General features: G+C 36.7%; 1 protein-coding gene across 22 annotated transcripts in view; it reads right to left on the bottom strand.

Annotated features, from left to right (window-relative positions):
- The window catches only part of CACNA1D (calcium voltage-gated channel subunit alpha1 D), a 165,734-nt gene that overhangs the window by 13,776 nt on the left and 135,497 nt on the right, over nucleotides 1-16,461 (bottom strand). For 14 of the 22 annotated variants that reach the window (XM_040646100.2, XM_015292987.4, NM_205034.3 and 11 more), the window contains 10 exons: nucleotides 15,591-15,629; nucleotides 15,043-15,171; nucleotides 14,209-14,274; nucleotides 13,133-13,224; nucleotides 11,477-11,636; nucleotides 10,334-10,461; nucleotides 10,123-10,219; nucleotides 8,968-9,070; nucleotides 7,809-7,910; nucleotides 2,060-2,190 (listed from right to left, as the gene is read on the bottom strand). In XM_040646100.2, coding sequence (XP_040502034.1) covers nucleotides 2,060-2,190; nucleotides 7,809-7,910; nucleotides 8,968-9,070; nucleotides 10,123-10,219; nucleotides 10,334-10,461; nucleotides 11,477-11,636; nucleotides 13,133-13,224; nucleotides 14,209-14,274; nucleotides 15,043-15,171; nucleotides 15,591-15,629 — 1,047 coding nt within the window. The remainder of the gene's footprint in view (nucleotides 1-2,059; nucleotides 2,191-7,808; nucleotides 7,911-8,967; nucleotides 9,071-10,122; nucleotides 10,220-10,333; nucleotides 10,462-11,476; nucleotides 11,637-13,132; nucleotides 13,225-14,208; nucleotides 14,275-15,042; nucleotides 15,172-15,590; nucleotides 15,630-16,461) is intronic. The other 8 variants (XM_015292996.4, XM_040646104.2, XM_040646107.2 and 5 more) reach the window with 1 other exon arrangement.

Genomic DNA, 16,461 nt, shown 5'->3' with positions numbered 1-16,461 from the left:
CCATAGTTGAGGCATTTTACAGTGATATCAGGAAATGGAAGTGACATTTATAAGCTCTGCTTCCTAGATTACAGAAAAATGATGGATAGTTACGTATACTGCTATATATACTCACTGGATCTGAAATAAAGTACAAATGTGAATTCTTAATTTTTATGTCTAAGAATTTCACAGTGCTGAAAGCATATAACTATGAAACTCTTCATAAAACCATTTTACTTTCAGAAAACAAACATGTTTTTACTACTTGCTTCTTTTACAGTGAAGAAAACAACAAACAAAAACCCCCAACACCACAGCTGCACTGATACAACATAAAAATAAGCTGAAGCTAGTATGAACAGAATAAAAATCCAAAACTCCTAAAGAAAGAAAGCATGCAGAATAGCTGAATAGACCTACGCTATAGCAGTGAACATAAGAGACATAGTAGCCCAGTCTTGATTCCCCAGTGTTACTCATCTCCATCGAGTCCATCCTCCAGTGCTGAGGCTGAGCTCTGCTCTACAGCAACACAAAAGCTCTGGACTTTTGCTCAAACCCAGACTCCCTTCTAGCTAAGCCCTGCTGTGAATGCAACATCAACACAGGAGACAATTAAATTGAACTTGAGCGAAACTTGTTAACCCCTCAGCTGATGCTTACTAGAGGGCTTTTTTTTTTTTTTTTCCCCTAGCTAGTTGTTGATATTAGTTTAAAAAGAATCATGAGAAGAAGTGTAATTAGATAACCTGAAGTATATCCCCCAAATAAAGTGCTGCTCAATAGACTGTTTTGTTTATCTGTGATACGAAGAGAAACATCTATCAACTTTTATTTGCACCTGCTAACGAAGAGGGTTATGTGTAAGTAAATGTAAAACCTAGATGGAAATATTACATAGTTTAGGCTAAAATTAATTCATCATTCGCTCTGCACAGTAGATGGAAGTAATTAAACCTGTTCATGCTTCACTTAACATTTATCTTTACTGGCAATGTGACTCCTGTTCAGCTCGATACACATTTCCGTCACCACAGAAAGCCATCTCTTTAATTACTGCTACAGAACAAAGACCAGGGCTAGGTTATATTCCTTCTTAATGCATAAATATCAGTCAACAGGACAAGAAAGGCATTGTGAGCAATCCAACCCTAAGGAATTTTGTGACTCATGCCCTAGGAGTGTACCCAATGCAACAAAATCATTAGTAGATAGCTAACATGAATTACCGCTTATCATTTCAAAACTAGTTGCTTTTCTTCTCTTCTTAAGGCCCAGTAACAGAAATAAAGTCCTAATCCAATAAAACAATGCAGTGAATGATGTCTGGAATTATTTAAGGACAGCCTCCCATTTTTCCGTTTCAAAGTTTATAACACAAAGGGTATACCCAGATAGAATCTTTCAAACTATAACCTCCAGATCACTTATACTCAATGGACAGCTTGCTGCAGGCTTCCTGAGAAAGAGGTCAAAGAGCACTGTCTACAGTCCTGGTTTCCATCTGAGAGCTTGTTTTAAGAGACAGGCAGAAGTACATGGCATTAATATAGCATGCTGATATTAATTCTATAGGAAGTTAAGTCCTGAACACTGAAACTGCTGATAGGAAGTAATTTCACCAGTAATCGTGAATGGAAAAAAAAACAAAAACAAAAACACAAGAACAATGAGAATTAGGAAGCAAAACAATACCATACAAAAATTTCTTTACTATGAGATAACACCTGTCAGGTTCTTTTCTGAGAACTGGCTTAAGATGTGGTAGGAACATAAGAAAAGAACAGTGAAACAAATAATGGAAACAGTAGCTTAGAACATCATTTATCTGATTTTTACATCAACTCTTTTGGTTGAGAAATCTTATAACTGTTGCTACCATTTGAGTAATCCACAGAGAATAACGTACTGCACTTACCTTGTTACAGACAGAAAAGCAGGATTATGTTTTACTTTTCTGATGAACAAAGAGTCCCAGCTAAACAAAATCCTTGCAGCACTGCACAACCATCAACATTCATCTACCTGGTATGTCAAGCTCACAAAATGGTTAGTTAAAATGTAAAAACAAAATCACCTGCAGAGCAATCGTGGTATTCTTCGCAGGATATTTCCCCACCAGTCCTTGTTCTTTGCGTTTCTTGAATTTCCTAAAGTAGTCCTGTATCAGGAAGGTGGCATAGAACTTCCCCACGGTTACCTCATCATCTAAATGAACAGACCAGACAGATCTCTCCCAAGTCAGCACATTTGGCAATAGCCTGCACACTCATATCTGATTTGGGGGAAGAAATGTGACGGATGCAATAGGCACTACACTTTCACCTTACAATAATGGGACCTTTAGCTAGCTTAAAGCAATGTTTTAGCAAGCAGGTTATGCTCAGTCAGTTAAGTGCACTCATCCTTAAAGAAGAAAATACAACACTTCACCAAGTCTCACGTACCTGTGGGTTAGTTCATGGAAGTTTCTAACAAAACCATCAGCATGTTTGTATGCGCATAGAAACTCAAATATTGGCTTTCATTAGTTGAAATAAGTGAATTAAAACAAGAGTTACTGTGACTTACACAAGAGTTTCTCTATATAAAAAGTCCTGCTCAAAATATCTCACTTTTTATTCTCGTTGCTACAAAATTTCTTGATAAGTGTATTAATATAGTATTTGTGTAATTATGTAAGGACTTTGACAACCTTATAGGTTGCTTTGCTTCTTCCACTTTGAATTGGCTGTGTATCCCAGATACTCAAGTTGGGCTGTATCTTTTGCTCTCTTGCTGTCACCCAAGAAAGCTGACTCTAAACTGAAATCTCACAGTGTTTACAATTTCACACATTTTCTGTGAGGCTCTTGCTTAAGTGAAGATTTGGTCCTTAGCCACCTCCCAGTCAGGTGGTGATAAAAGTGAATATGAAACACATGTCCTGCTTCCCCATATTATTGTACTGTACCACCTCTGAAATGCTGATAGATATGAAGATAATTCATGTCAATTAATTTTGTACAGTTCAAAAGATACACAGACAGTAAGTGCAGTAAAAAGTACCATTTTCTAGAGTCACTATTGAGAAAAGAATCCAAATTTCAAAGTTTTCAAAGTTCAAAGACAGGTACCTTATGATACCAAAATCTCCTAGTTCATAGCATGTAAGCATGTTCCATTCAATCATTCAGTTGTGTACGTTTGATCTCCTGACATGTAATATGCTTGCCAGAAAACTAGGAATAGTTTTCTATTCAAAAACATTGCTTTTGTTCTCACACATTTCTTTCCCCCATAATTATCTGGCACAAAGCTAGCTTTTTCTCTTTCTGCTGTGTTACCTATCTTCCACATTTTTGCAGTATACCAAGACAGCTATTTGCAACTGGTTGGGTAGAGCTCTACAGAAAGGAAGACTGGTAGCCCCTGGCAGGTTCCACATCCTGACAGTAAGTCTCTGTCATCCCAGTCATCCTTGTGACAGACAGGTGCTTACACACCTGGGGATCTGGGTTATGCTGTCATGACCTGCTTGGTTGCACACAGGAAATCTAATGTGCTCATACATATTTTAACATATTTCTCATAGAAGAAAAATATTATTATTATTACTTTCTTTTTTTCCTAAGTTTTATCTCAGTGTTTTTTTCTCTCTAACAAAGGTTGAGTGCAGACCTGAGAGGTAACTTCATTTGCTTTGTTCATCTTTCTTTCTTACCTATGAACACATCTTGTCAAGCAAGATTTTCTCCTCGCAAGTGATATTTTTAAAGTGACCATCATTTACTGTAACATCATAATTAGTGTTTGAATAAAATATTCTCCTTGTGTTTTAGCTTTAACAATAACCTGTCCCAATGTATCTCACTAATAACTGTTAACAGTATTTTTACCTGTAGTATCGTGGCCTTTGCTACTTTAAACATTATTAACTTTCTACTTTTCATGACCTGCTTTCACATCAATAAAAAGGATGGGGAAATCCAATTTGCGTGTAAAACTGTTAAAACTTGCTTCTGTCTCTGTGACAAAATCTGTCCCCAAGTGAATCCTCATCATTCAAAACAAGCTCCCTCCAGAGTTCACAGGATGTATTTCATTGTAATGTCTGATGTAGGCTGTATGCATATGAGAAACTATGACAAGCTTTAATTTCAGGAAAATGCACCAGGGATGTATTCTCCCAGCGTTTTATTTCTTTAAAGATATCAGAGCCTACTATAGTAATTGCCTTAAAATGTCTTGGCTGGAAGACCAGCCTGCCACAGGAAATGTCTTTGCACATTAGTCTGTCTGTTCTGCCAAATACCGACCTCTCTTCAAGGGCTGAGTGCCTCCAGTTCCCACTGGGAAGCAAGGACTCCACAAGCTCACAGGAAAAGCTCCCCAGTGTCCCAATTCAGTCTCAGCAGTAGAAAAGCTTTTTTACTGACTCCCCTAATCTAATTTTTAATTTTTTGTGTGAGATTTTGCTCTGATGATCATCTGTGATCTCTCTTGGCAGCTTCTCTGGAGCCTCATGATCTTTTGTACTCAGAAGAGATCTCTTATAAAGTATCTGATCTAAACTTGCCTTCCTTAGCTTAGCTGAATCCGTTCATTTCTGCAATGCATCCTTGGTCAAACTCCCCAGATGAGTCTTTCCCCATCCTTTGTATTATTTTGTTTCAACTATTTGGACAGAACTCTTTGAGGAAGTGATATAGCAAATGGCTCCTAGAAGGAACACGCACATAGAAGTGACAGACTCGATATAACATACACTACCATGGGTTGCACTTAGAGCATGTCTCAAGACAGGCTATGATTACTGACTGTACCTGAGACAACCATACCTCCAAAGTCTCAATATGCACAAATGAAGGGCCCTATTAATTGCTGAGGACACAGACCAATTTTTTTTAATAAGCATATTAGTTGAATGCATTACCAGTTTCCTGAATCGTGCATGCCAAAGTCTGTATGTACAAACAAGATGCATGTGTACTTCACAGGCACAGTCAGTTGTATTGCAGACACGTGCACACAAGAACTGAAGCTTGGCCATCCTTGACACACAGAGCCAGATATGGACAGGGAGGGAGGCAGCTAAGCGTAACTGACCACAGTATTGACAGAACTATAGCTACAAGTGGGGACAGCAAAAGGAATCATTTCAGTAGGAAGTTATTGCAAGAGGGCAAAAAGTATTAGGCAGGATTAAATGGGCTTGCAGGTGGAGACTGGGGAATTTAAAGAATAGAAAGCAGGTGAATCTTTAGCGGGTGGTATGTCTTTCTCTTACTCTGTAGTATCCTAGGAATATTAACACATTTATACATTCAGGCTTTTGACTTTCATTCTATGTTCTTGCGAAGCACCTTCAGTTTTCCTGAAAATCTGTTGCTAACTTTTAACAGTTTAATTAAATTATATTAATGAGTTATTCAGCCAGTACCAACACTTAGCTGGCTGCCCATTTCTGGTGCATCTATTTATAATTAAGCAAAAAAAATTAAAACGAAATTCTTTATGGATTGTTTTCATTCTGCTCTGCAAATGATTGATCTGTTCTCTTTGTGTTCAGGAGGCATGATCACAGGCACATGAAGGATCTAGCACTCAGTAATACCAGCAAAAGTAGTATTTGAGAAAAATATCACAAACAGCCCAATACTTGTAAGTACATGTGATTCTAGTACAGTGAATTTGGATGCTTTGTTGACTTATATTGAAAACCTGTCTCTTGGCAGATTGTTATTTATCAGCTGTCACTGGTGTTACTGTCATATACAATTTTCTATCAAATATTAAGCTTTGATAGAAACAATCTACTTTTCTGTATACTAAGCTATTTTACACTCCTATGGCATATGAATGTAAAATAGCTGTATTCCTCTTTTTTTTTTTTTTTTTTTTTTTTTTTGGAGATAGGTTACACTATTTTCAATTATTGTGTAAGTCTTAATGAGGCCTGTAGAGAAATGAAGTCAAAATGAAATTGAAAATTGGTGAATCTTAAGGACTTCGATGGTTGGACTAGATGCTCTTAGTGGTCTTTTCCAACCTTAATGATTCTATGACTTCCCAAAATGTCCTTGTTAATACTGTTGAAGCCATACAGGTTTTTATCATGCAGACTGTGACCCAGATTTTCGTTGTTCTAGCTACACTGAAGAGCTAAATTTGTGGAAGAAATATTAGCAACGGATTTTAGTATAGCTGAAAGTAAATATACAGCTAATATTCAGCAATGAGATGAAACTGAATTTAACAGTGAGTTGCTGTGTGAGATTAGTTCTAGGAATGTGATCTTTAAAGATTCTTTGTCAGATTGGTTTAGGCAGGCACAGCTCGCTATTCTGAAGCATGCATATCTATTTCAATAAAAAAATGTAGGGGAATAAAGTTGGCAAGAGGCAACACCAATTCCATGCCACCACCCTAAAACAGAATTGCTTCAGAATATTCGGAAAGACTCATAGTTGAAAGGAACAGAGGCTGCAGAAAAAGCTCAAGCACATAGTTACAACAATAACAAAGCAATTCATCTATGCCATGCAAGCAACTAGGTGTAAAGCTGAAAACAACAGAGTAGAACACAAAAAAATTGTTTTAAATGTGCAGTATCAGTTCCCCTTTGGATCGTCAAATTAGCTAGATCTTTGTCTTAATCCCCACTATCAGCTGGCAGCCACCACACCAGTAGCACGTGGCTCCCTGCAGCGACCAAGCTAATGCTGCTTCTGGGGTCATGCTGAACAGCGGGGCAGCCAGCATGCTCCTCCTCCCCTAGAGACTGAGAGTGTCACCTTCAGAAAGGGATCAGCCTCCACCACCATCGGGCCTGGATCTTGAGTCTGCTTCCAAACCTGAGCCTGATCAGTCTTGAAAGCTGCTGTAACACTATAAAAGTACAATAATCTACAAAAAATACCAGGTGATTACAGTGGATCGGTATATTGGACATCTAGACACATCTATTCTGGGTATGAATGGACAGTGCAACAGATCCTGCACCTTTAAAACTTGAAAAAGCAAGTATAATGTCACCTAGACCTATGCTATAGCATATTGGTAAAAATGTATATATTGAAAAACTCTAAATATATATATTGGAATATATATATTTAAAAAGAAATATTACAAATATTTGATGTCATCTCACTGCACGTAGAAACAATATACGTGCCTCATACCTCTTGTAAACACATTGGTATGATAATTTAGATATTTTTTTACATGAGCCATATTCATACCTCAGTCATACTGGCATAAATCTGAACCAGTTCCATTATGTGTTGGCTGTGGAACTACTCTGGTTTAAGCTAGTGTAACTGAGATAGTTTAGCCTCTTGCTTTATCAGTTTAGCAGAAAAAAATATTTTTAGTCTTGCAATTAAATTTTTTTCTAGTTTCCTCCCAGAAGTATTCAACATATACAAGGATATCAGCTAAAATGCAGTGTACATTGTCAAGCTTAATTAGTAAAAAATACATATTATTTTGCTGAAGGCACTGAAATAAAACTAACTTTAGATTATTCCACTGAATTACTTGAAATTAAGTCTAAATTTTGGTCTAATAAGGTTTTGTTGTTTTGTTTTTGTTAAGCAAGAAAATGAACATTAAATATATTTTCCTCTTTCTTTTTGATCTAAGGAATTTGTATTAATTAGTCCTACATTTATTATCTACGTAACAGGATATAATATTCTCTGTATTATTTTGCTATTATTGTTTGTTGTCCTTTAATGACATTATCATTTCAAATTTTACTTATTTTATTTCTTTAGTCCCTACCAATCTACAAAGGCCAAAAAGAAAAGAGAAGAGCATATGGCAAAGTTTATCACACTGACCGCCAGCCGGAGGGACAACTTGGTCAAGTAATTTCATGCTAGTTTTCTTCCATATTTTCTTTATAACTGCTCTAAGTTCTTCATTTGCTTGCTCTAGGTTACCTGTGGCAACGAAATAGAGACATACAGGATGATAATTATGTTTAAATTAGCTGCAGTGAATGATCCTTTGGCTATTAATTAGTTGTATCCATATAAAGACTGATAAAGACTGCAAGCAACAGCCTAAGCTCCATGAAGTAGCAGATAAGGATACTACAATAATTAAAGAGAAGAAAATGTGTAATAGGATGAACTCCTAGCGGCTTTCAAGTTTGGAGTTCTTCAGGTCAACAGCAATTTACAGATCTTGGCTCTACTCTGTCACTGCTTAATACCTTCTGCATAAATTGTGCAGTACATGACAACTCTGCAAGCCACATCTTTCCTGATCCAAAGCTGACTTTTTTTTTTTTTTTTTTTTTTTGTCTATTCACAGTAATTTCTCAACTTTGCAGGCTTGCAGATTCAGGTGAGCATCTTTTGCAGTGCTCTCTCAAGCCACAGAGTTGCTTGAGGAGGCTTAACTGGTGCGCTCTTGGCAATGGAACTCAAATTCTACTGAGAACAGCAGAAGACAAGAAACAGGAAGAAACGAAAGTAAAATAAAAAATATATAAAATAAAAAGCAAAATTCCCTTGAACATAACACATTTTCAGGGCTTCTCCCTCTGATACAAATTACAGAAACCCATTCAGCCCCATAAGAACTAGCCTCCACCAACCTGGGGATGTCACCTTCAAGGCTGCAAAAGCCACAGTTGCACTAATGTGGGATCCAAGATGCTAATTTAAAGAGCAGTAAGCAGGAAGCACCTTGGTTGAGTAGAAGGGGGAACTCATTCATTCTAGCAGTAGGACTCCTGTTGCACCACTGCTAAGTGTTTTTAACTGACCAGGTAAAAGCATGCCATAATTTCTAATATTGCTTGGGCTCTGGCCTCAGAATCCCCTTTTATTTTCTAAGAAATCATTCTCAACAATACATGACACAAAACCAAACCAAATCCACTGAGACTTAAGGAGCTTTACTCATGTTCAACAAAAGTAATTATTTCTAGCTTTTCCTCATTGCACTTCCTGACAAGTGCAATAAAGGCTTGGCAGATAAGAACCTTACCTTCTGTTTTTATCTTTAGAGCAGTCCTAACCAAAGCAAACAAAGTAGCATTGAACATGACGGTTCCGTCACTATTTAGTGGCATATTCATGGCCACTAACCTCTGTGAAGAAGAAAAGAACACTTTGTGTGAAAAAAAAAAGGAAAAAAAACTTCTTTAACTTTCACTTCTGAAATGGTGACATAATCAAATAATATCACTGAGAGGCATAACATAATGGAACTCTTCAAAAAACACTGAGCCTTCTATCCCAGCTGTCTGTAATAAACACCATTATCACCTATTTCTGATACTAATGCTTCTACCAAAGCTAGAACTGACCAATAGTTTTCATGGGTTTTGGCACTCCTTTTGACCCTAGTGTTTTATATACCAGCTTGCCTATTAATAATGCAAGTACAGAAAACTCAAAGCACAGAGCTCTTGTGAGGGTCCTTTAATGTGCCATCTGATTTCTACTGAAACTGCTAAAACTAGAACGGCCATAGTTTTGAATTCCTCGAATAATATAATAAAGCAACTTTAAGTTGCTTTTCAACTTCTATATTAAAATGCAATTAATTGTCATCCAAATTACACATCTTTCCTAACAAATTTTACTTTATTTTCAATTTCCGTTAATTTTCAGTATTCTCACTCACTTCTGCATATTATTTGGACATTGTTATTCATTTCTGCATGGTTTATCATCTTCCCTTCAGTGTCAGTTCTATGTTTCATGTGAAGCAAATGTTCCATGAAGGCATCTGTACAAATACTTAATGAAAACTAAACTGTGAACTAAAGTAAACTACCACTTTCTCCCTGGGATTGAAACGAAACCAGAAATGTTACTGGGTCACCATCAATGCTGGGTTGAATTAGTTTGTATATATCACAATGAAAGACTAATGACAAATGTACAGACCAACTCATTTTATTTTGGTGCTCTGTCAAGGATTTTATGTTGGCAATAAATTCAAATGATTACCCTGAAAGAAATGATACTGATATTGCTGATGTAAGTCAGGCCTGCAGAAAATTGGGAAAACTAGAGAGTGGACATCTTGTGAATAAACAGAATTACTGTGCAGACAATAAGTATTTGGCAGAGTTCAACAAATGAATGTTTGAACAGTGAAAGAAACCTACAAAGGAAAAAGGGTAGAACCTACCTTGCAGGCCACCCGGTGAGGGCATAATTTGCCAAAACCAAGTGGTGGCTGAATGCGTCTCAGTAACGTAACCACATCAAGATGCTTTATCCTTCCCCTAGAACCAACACATATCAATTACCAAATACACATACATTCTCAAAGTATATATTGTGCTCTGCTTTCCGTATTTGTAACAGATAAGTCCTACCAGACAAATGCTCTAACTTACTTTGCTTCAGGGTCATATTCTGACCATATCCTTTTGAACTCATCCAAATGATGAGGACCCAGAATGGACCAGTCACGTGTCAAATAGTCAAAGTTATCCATAATGACAGCCACAAATAAGTTTATTATCTAAAAAGCAATTAAGAACACAGATTGGCATTTAATTTTTTTAAAGCACAAATATTTTCAGTAAATAACTTTATAAGGTAGAAGGTGCAGAATTTAAGCAGTTAAATAAATTGATCTTATAAATAATGATTTTTGGCAAATACTACTGAATATCACAGAAAATACTTGCTGACAATTTAACTGCCCAATTGAACTCTATCAAGCAACCAGATGACAAGAGTATGATTCTGCTGTGCAGTACTCAGTCTTTGACACAGGCTGTTTATTGTTTTTGTTTCTCTTCCTTGACTGACCAGAGCAAAGAATACAACACTTGAGTGACACATTGCATATTCGTACTCATAAGATTCAGTGACATGTCAGTGAGATTTCTGCATATGTTTCATTAACATAAGAGATGACACTGAATGGTTATGTTTACAGTGGTTCAGGATTCTGTTCAATCTCCTTTTGCCAGGAGAACAGAACTGTGAATATAACAAATCAACCAGCCAAGGCACCTGCGATGGGGAAAAACGTATTTCAGAGATTATTGTAGAACAAATAATTAATTATGCTGTGCATTAGGAAGAAAGTTTATAGTTCGGATCACGTGCCACAGTTGGAACACACTTGTAGAGACACATACCAATTCTGTGAAGTTTAAATAATACTGATATAGCATTACTAAGTCAAATGAACTGCAGTTTCATTATTAATGACACTTAATGGCATTACTGAAAAATGACATGACATAATACCTGGTGAAAAGATGATCACCTTAGCTTTCAAATGTGCAAGCAACCACTCCTGGCTTACAGGAAGGCCTGGGGTCACAAGGATATTTTGTACATGAGAACTTGCTGGCATGCAGCATAGGATACAGGATCTAGAGGCATGTACGAAAAACAAATCCTTGCAAAAATATTTTAGATATGGGATTCTACATCATTCTCTGACTTCATTGCTGTTTTATTTCAGAAGAAATTCAAAAAGTTAAAACTTATTTCTGATAATAATCACCAGCTGAACTCACCAAAAATGCACAAAGCATATAAAAACTGATAAAATAAATGATGGCAAAATTGCTTCCACATGTGTATTCTTCCCCTGGATTATAATCAGATTCTGGATCACAGCGTTTTCCAGGCAAACATGCCAGCATGATTTCCTGCCAGGCTTCTCCAGTTGCACACCTTTATAAAGTCACAAAGAGAAATGATGTATTAGTTGATCAAAATGAACTAAAAATGTATTTATAATTTGTTAAGTTGCAATAAAATGCCTGGAGCTGTACATGTAGAAACGTGAAAACAGATCATAAATTCCTCAGAGTAGGAACTAATTAAAAATTATAGGGTATGTTTCAAAAATGAGAAGCTTAAACATGACAGAGCACACTCATGCACCAGAAAGTCTTGCATGTGAAAATTTTGCACCCCAACCTGTGATTTACAAGTTAAATAATTATTGCCGAGCAGCTGTTGTGTACAAAAGTATAATAGCGTCTATAAAGCATTGATCTTCATTGTGATATGCATATAGAGAACAACTTCTGCATATCCCATACATTAACTCAGATTTCTCAGAGATCTACAGTGAGTGTGGAAAAAATGTCACATCATTTCAGTCGAGTCAGCTAACATGCAAAGCATGGATGAAACCACAGCAGTGACAGAGCTGTGTGGCGGAATACAGGTGCCCTGTGTCTCCTTTTCCTCGTCCTCCTGGCATCTACCTTAGACATTCAGAATGATCCTGACAAACCGATCACAGAACTCTGTCCACTGGTCTATCTCCAGTACAGGCAGTCCTGTGTTAGCGCTATTAGCTGTACTGCTTCTGTGCTCTGCATTATGACATGCTGATATATCTACTTATTAGGACATGGCTTTGATATCTCTGTGTCACTCTGATTTCTGTCTGTTATCTCTTGATCTTGTCAAACATGTCTGCTGTAGAAGAGAACCTTCTCTTTAGAATAGGGTAGAAAGTGTATAGGAGATAAGTGGAGATACAGATCCACAAGCACCACATTCACAAAATCAAGATCAACACCTTCAGAGGTACACCTGATCCACATCATTCCCTCCACTTGCTCCAGGGCATTCTGAGCACCCCCAACACAGGTTTACTCTGCAGTTAACCTCTTTAGTGATGGAGATTCCATAATCTCCCAGGACCACCTGCATCAAGATTTAGCTACCTGTATCATCAGAACATTTGAACTACTGCTTATTTGATGCCTCCTGCTGGTTACACCCACCACTTAGCATCTCTTCGTAAAATGTAAAGAACAGTTTATTTTTATATCTTTGCAACAACTTTTCATCTTTTCTTTTTAAGCTGTCTAGCTTACCTGTCCTTCTAAAGAATAAAACAGGAACAAAGTCATTTTTCCCTTTCCCAACACCTGCATAGTGCCATTCAGGGCTGACTATATTTAGGCTCCACCAGAAGACAACTCCTTCATGAATGAGCTGTTTCACAAGAGCTGTAATGACTTCAGGCCTGCAGCACCTGATTAGAACCCAGTGGATGCTCAGCATACAGCTGCAAACAGTATGTGCTGACAGAGAACTGTTTGTAACTTAGAAACACATTTAGAGCAAATCCAGAGAACAAGCTCTATAGACATTTTTCCTGGACCACTGAAATTGGATGCACCAAGCGAGAGTTCAGGTTTACTCACCTGAAGAGAAGCAGCACAGCTTGGGGGAAAGTTTGAAAATTGTTGTTTCTGTTTATTTGATTGTTGTCTCTCATGGCCACTTTTCCAAATACCTACAGAAAAACAAGATTTTACTTTCATCTTAGTGGCTCTTACTCTCAGAAGCTGTGGTCCGTGTAGTCTAGACCAGCTTCAGTACATATTAAAAACACACATGTACTTTCTCTAATGGCCTTAGATTTTTCCTGATAATGTAGATGTAGTAAATAATTCACAGGTAATAATAACAATATACCAACAATATCAGATAATTCTTACTTTTAATTTGGCATCATTAAATCATTATCATACCAATATTTTCTCTTGTATTTTAGATGACTACGTATTTGCTTTGAACTAGCAGCTATAGTCCTTTGCTGGGATTGAAACCCCATTACAATAGATAATGTGCATATTTATAGTAAGAAATGATGGCTGTCTTGAAAATCTCAAATCTAAATACACAGATGTAAAGATGGAAGTCCAAAGAATAGAGTCTGAGCACCTTGTCGCAGCCAGAAATGAAAATGAGTTCAGTTCTCCAAAGTTAGACTGTAATTCCTTGGTCAAAAAAAGCATCATTTCTCTCCAAAATAATTAATTTATGTACTCCTGCAGTACAGTGAAAGTCATTGTTTAATTAGGAGAGATTAATCTTGCTGTGCTCTGCATACATGCAGGTCCCTTGGTTTGGGAACCTTACAACTTGGGGTTCAAAAGAAAATCTTTTTGATTGTAATGCCTTACTCCAAAAACAAATCTACAATAAAGAGCCATGCATTTCTTTCACGCATTCACGCAAAGGAATAAGCTACACAGTAAATGACAGAGGAAGGTTACCTCTCAACAAAACAAGATACTATAAACACACACCCAGCTCTTCTATCTTTTTGGGCAGTCGAAATCACAGTCAACAAAAGATGTCTACATTTATCTAAAAGCTCTACCTAATAAATAGCACCGCTGTCAAGAGAACATTTCAGAAAGCACCTTGGTAAACAGGTCTCAGCGTAGCCAACACCGTGCTTTTGTTGAATGCTAAAAACACCTAAAATTACCTGCATTCCAATGACAGCATAGATGAAGAACAGCATAGCTATCAGAAGGGCAACATAAGGCAGAGCCTGGAAAAGGGACAGGTGCATTGTATTTTAATAATTTCACACCATAATTTCCATTTCAATTCACAAAAATAATTTCTCTGTACACCACAGGCTCTTCCAAGGTTTTTCTTCCTATGTAAATGCTTGAAATGTTATTACCTCTTAATAATCTGTCATATGCAATGAACATGAGCTTTGTTATATTTTAAATTATTTCTGCCAGTAATCCAGGGGAAAGACCCAACTTTAACAGTTTTAAACTGTATTTACGTTACTGATTCTGCCAACATAAAGGTACCTCCCATTGAATTACGTTAACTTCATGGTCATCACAGTTTTCAGGGGCAAGGTTTCAAGTATCTATTTACTACACTTATAAAATCAGTTCTTTCTAATAAAAGATTAAATTCCTCTTTTTCAGTCACCTAATAAAATGTGTGGAAGTATAAGACCGGTGTGCATCAAATCAAAGAATCCTTTCATTTCACCAAAAAAAAAAAAAAAAAAAAAATCCTTTTTAGGTATTTCTAATGCTTTCTATGAAATGCTATAGAGAAATCTCATTGTGGCAGCTAACCTTTCTGGCAAAGAATGATCCTTGAACTCACAGAAGGAAGCAGCAGGCAAAGTTTCTTGTAGCATTATTTCGTAAATGTATTTCTATGTGTAATCATTGGTAGAATGAATTGCAAAAGAAACATTATTTGCACTCCACAATGTATCGCCTCATAAAAATTGGTATACAAAATGGTTACAATTATAAAGCAAATTTAAATAAATTTTGCTAACCTGAAATGACTTAATAAATGTCCACAATAAAGTTCTGATTCCTTCTCCTCTGCTAAGCAGCTTCACCAACCTCATCACTCGGAAAAGACGGAAAAAAGTGATGGAGATTCTTGCGCTGTCTTCGGAGTTCTGAAGAGTATCATGAAGAAGTCAAACCAAATACAAACACAGACATGCAACACTTTCAGAAAAACAACATCAAATGCAGAGGTGGAAGAGGCAAGATTTGAAAATGTATCTTGAGGGCCTTTTCACCTTGGTAAGAATGATATGAAAGGAAAAATTACATGCTAAAAACACAGGACCTGTAGAAATGCTTCACACATCACATGCATTTCCAAGTTTTCTGGTTTGTTAATAGGGATCATATTGGGTTTGGTTGTAGTAGACTTCAATAATACATTGACAATGAATGCAAACCACTGCATACACCTTTGTAATAGGACAGTTATGAAAAATACAGAAAAAAATTGGTGGAAAATAGAGACATGGTAAAAAGAATAACTCAAGTAGAGGTAAAACCACTGGGGTCAGTTTACTAATCTTACCCCAGACTCATCAGTTGTGACTGTTTCAGTTGGCTTTGGCTTTAAGAAATTAAGAACATTAAAAATTAAAATCAAGTAAGCGATCAAAAAAGCAGCTTCACCATAAACAGAAGGACATTTTTCATTTCTAAATGTAAACGAACATCTTTCAACTCTATATTCTTCCAGAACAGAACAATAATACCTTCAGTAAAACCTTCAATTTAACATTTTACATTGGCTGACTCATACTAAAATCTGCTACTTTAAAACATGTTTAAGAGAGTCAATATGAACTGCATACAAAATTAAATGCCCGTTCCTATGTAAGCCAAACAAAATTAGCCCCCAGTTTCTGTAGGTTGTGTAAAAATGTAGCAATATGCCTTAAATACAACTCAAAAACAAAGCTTTAGGGTCAAATCAGCTTTTCAAGTTCTCTGCTGTGCTTTTTTTGAAAGTTAATTATTCCATCACTGGAATCTAACCGTATTCAATTAATTGGGTTTTATATCAAATCAGGATTTCCTTCAAAGCAAAGTTCACAAATTAATGGGCTACAGACAGGAGAGAGGCATGCCAACTTCTTGATCAGAACCAAACTTCTCTTTTTCTAATATTTCTGACTGTCTTTGGAGAAACTGTCCCAGTATCCTAAATGGCCAGACATTGAAGTATAGCAGCTAGAAAAGCTTCGTGGGCCAAGTGTCTATGCTTGCTCGTGCACTGATGTTCATTGCAGCTTCTTTCAGACTGAATGGAAAAGTCTTTAAAACTTCACAGCATTAGAATGAATGGATTCCTGGAGGTTAGATCCAAGTGATGGGACTTTCTCTCTTCTCCAAAAAGTACATCTTTTCGAAGTGACATTTTTCAGCAATTGAGGTTACAT

The sequence above is a fragment of the Gallus gallus genome, chromosome 12 (genome assembly GCF_016699485.2).
Source record: "Gallus gallus isolate bGalGal1 chromosome 12, bGalGal1.mat.broiler.GRCg7b, whole genome shotgun sequence".
Lineage (NCBI taxonomy): Eukaryota > Metazoa > Chordata > Aves > Galliformes > Phasianidae > Gallus > Gallus gallus.
The sequence above is the reverse complement of the archived record's forward strand: the minus strand, read 5'-3'. Positions and strand labels throughout refer to the sequence as shown.